At 55.9% G+C, this 2500-nt stretch overlaps 2 protein-coding genes across 2 annotated transcripts in view; one reads left to right on the forward strand and one right to left on the reverse strand.

Annotated features, from left to right (window-relative positions):
- spats2 (spermatogenesis associated serine rich 2) overlaps positions 1-1077 on the reverse strand; it is a 10629-nt gene extending 9552 nt beyond the window's left edge. Inside the window, 1 exon segment of the mRNA NM_001077726.2 lies at positions 619-1077. The gene's annotated coding sequence lies outside the window, so the exon portion shown is untranslated.
- An 81-nt stretch (positions 1078-1158) lies between these two features.
- pym1 (PYM homolog 1, exon junction complex associated factor) overlaps positions 1159-2500 on the forward strand; it is a 2188-nt gene continuing 846 nt past the window's right edge. The window contains 3 exon segments of the mRNA NM_200594.2: positions 1159-1616; positions 2082-2175; positions 2254-2500. The exon segment at positions 2254-2500 is cut by the window's right edge and continues 576 nt beyond it. Coding sequence (NP_956888.2) covers positions 1586-1616; positions 2082-2175; positions 2254-2500 — 372 coding nt within the window. The 5' untranslated portion in view covers positions 1159-1585.

Consider the following 2500-nt stretch of genomic DNA (forward strand, 5'->3'; position numbering starts at 1 on the left):
TAAATGCAGTCATGAACACATGAAGACCACACACACACACACACACACACACACAGTAACTGACCCCTGACCCTAATCTCAGTCCAGCCGCTGCACTCCTCACACACTCTGAGCTCCAGCCGAGACTGCTCTCTCTCTCTCTCACACACACACACACACACACACACTTTCTCTTTCTCTCTCTCTCTCTCTCTCTCTCTCTCAGGAAACAGAAACCTAACGCGCTCTCACACACGCACGGACTGACGCACACACTCGGCCGTGCGTCAGCGCTCGTTCACACACACACACCTGCGTGCCGCCGAACAGGTGAATCCGCATTCAGGACTAAATATAGTGTTTACTAAAGAGGTGGACAGGTGAACTACTCCCGCGCTCACAACCGGATGAGCAGAGCCCGAGTTCCGGCTCCGTTATAACGCGACACAGCCGGTGAAGTGCAGGAACGGAGAGGAAGAGGAGGAAGAGGAAGATGTAATGTGGCAGTGCACACTACACTACAGTACACTACATAGTGCGCACAGCTGACGCACACGTGACGAGCGCTCATAACAGACCAAACACACACACACACACACACACACACACACACACACACACACACACACACACACACACCTGTATTGCTCCAGAAACGGTGTTCTACTTCCGGTCACTCTCCTCAGCCTTCGTTCCCGCGTTCTGGTTCTCGAGACGGCGCAGGACTCTCAAGCGCGTTCACAGCAGCGGGCGCGCGCTGGCGATGTGGCAGTCTCTTAGCAACGCCTCCGTTAGCCGCCGAGCTAACAACGCCTCCGAGCTAATGTTCGTTAGCGGAGGAACGCGCAGATGAACGCGCGCTGGACGCGGAACGCCGCCGTTCTCCCGCGGATTCTGCTGAGACGCGCGAACGGAAGCTGCAGTTTTTTTCTCGCGGACACGGAAAGCGTCAGATCCCGTGCTCAGTGCGGAGCTCTCACCTGTCGGTCTGCGGGTCTCCGACACACACGCACGCGCGCAGAGACGCTCTTTATTTGCCTTTTTGCGGTCGCTTATACGCGCACGTCTCTCTTTTCTTCCAGCCGGCTCATACGTCACTTCCGCTCGGCCAGTGCGCGCCCCGCACTTCCGCCCTGTTTATATGAGCGCGCGCGGCCGAGCCTGAAGTAAACATTGAGGCGCTGTTGAAGATGAACAACACACACACACACACACACACACACACAGCCTGCCTGAGTTATTGATTATGGATCAGGGCAGTATTAGCCCTACACATGCTGATTAATCTGCTGCATTTATAATAAGCAGAGCTCAGAGTAAGAGCTGGCCGACCTCTGCGGAGTGTGTGTGTGTGTGTGTGTGTGAGAGTGTGTTATACTGATGTGTGGAGCTGCAGGAGCTCCGGGCGGGACAGCACAGGGATAAGGGCGCCGCTTTCTCTGACGCGCCCTGCAGTGAGCAGCAGATCAATAGTCATAATAATAAGCAATAGTCAGATTAATATTAATATCGCGGTATCCGCTGCAGAGCTGAGCATTTCTGAACGCCGGACTCGGGTCTCGCGATACTGCAGCTCGGCGGAAACGGAAGCTCGTCTTTGTTAAAGATGGCGACCCCCTATGTGACAGATGAATCTGGTAAAGCTTTTCTCTCACTAATGTGTCTTTCAGCGCAGTGATGAAGAGTTCCCGCCGCCGCCGCGAGTGTCTGTGATGATGATGAGGATGATGAGAGTGTGTGTGTGTGTGTGTGAGAGAGAGAGAGAACACACACACTCCGCTGGCCGCGCGCTCCCGATCTCTTTTTGTTTCCAAACACGCGCTTCATCACCTCAGCTGGAGGAGGATAACGCGCAGAATGAGCAGGAGGACATATAGCGGAGACCGGCTGAGCGGAGCAAGACTGCGTGTGATGATGAGGGAGAGGAACATCACTGCTGGAGTGTGTGTGTGTGTGTGAGGGGGGGGTTATTTTAAATTATGGTCAAACTGACCGGAACTACTTCTGCATTGAACACTTTACTCCTCCAGCCAATCAGAACCAAGAGCTTCTAGTGTGTAATATTGGTGTGTGTGTGTGTGTGTGTGTGTGTGTGTGTGTAGGGAAGTACATCGCCGCCACGCAGCGTCCGGATGGCTCCTGGAGGAAGCCGCGGCGGGTGAGGGATGGATACGTGCCGCAGGAGGAGGTGCCGGTGTAAGCGCTCGCTCTGACCTCTGACCTCAGATCAGCTGTAGTCTCGGACCCTCGGCCTGAGTTTGTGTGTGTTTGCAGGTACGAGAACAAGTTCGTGAAGTTCTTCAAGAGTAAGCCGGAGCTGCCGCCGGGCGTGTGTGTGGAGACCCCCCCGCAGACACAGACGCAGCCGAGCGACGCCGCGGGCCTCTCCAGAACCGCCAAGCGCAACATGAAGCGCAAGGAGAAGCGCAGGCAGCAGGGGCAGGAGACCAAGCCGGAGCCGGAACTGCAGCCGGAGCCGGAACTGCAGCCGGAGCCGGAGCCGCAGGGCCTGAGCCAGCAG

The sequence above is a fragment of the Danio rerio genome, chromosome 8 (genome assembly GCF_049306965.1).
Source record: "Danio rerio strain Tuebingen ecotype United States chromosome 8, GRCz12tu, whole genome shotgun sequence".
In the NCBI taxonomy this organism is placed as follows: Eukaryota; Metazoa; Chordata; class Actinopteri; order Cypriniformes; family Danionidae; genus Danio; species Danio rerio.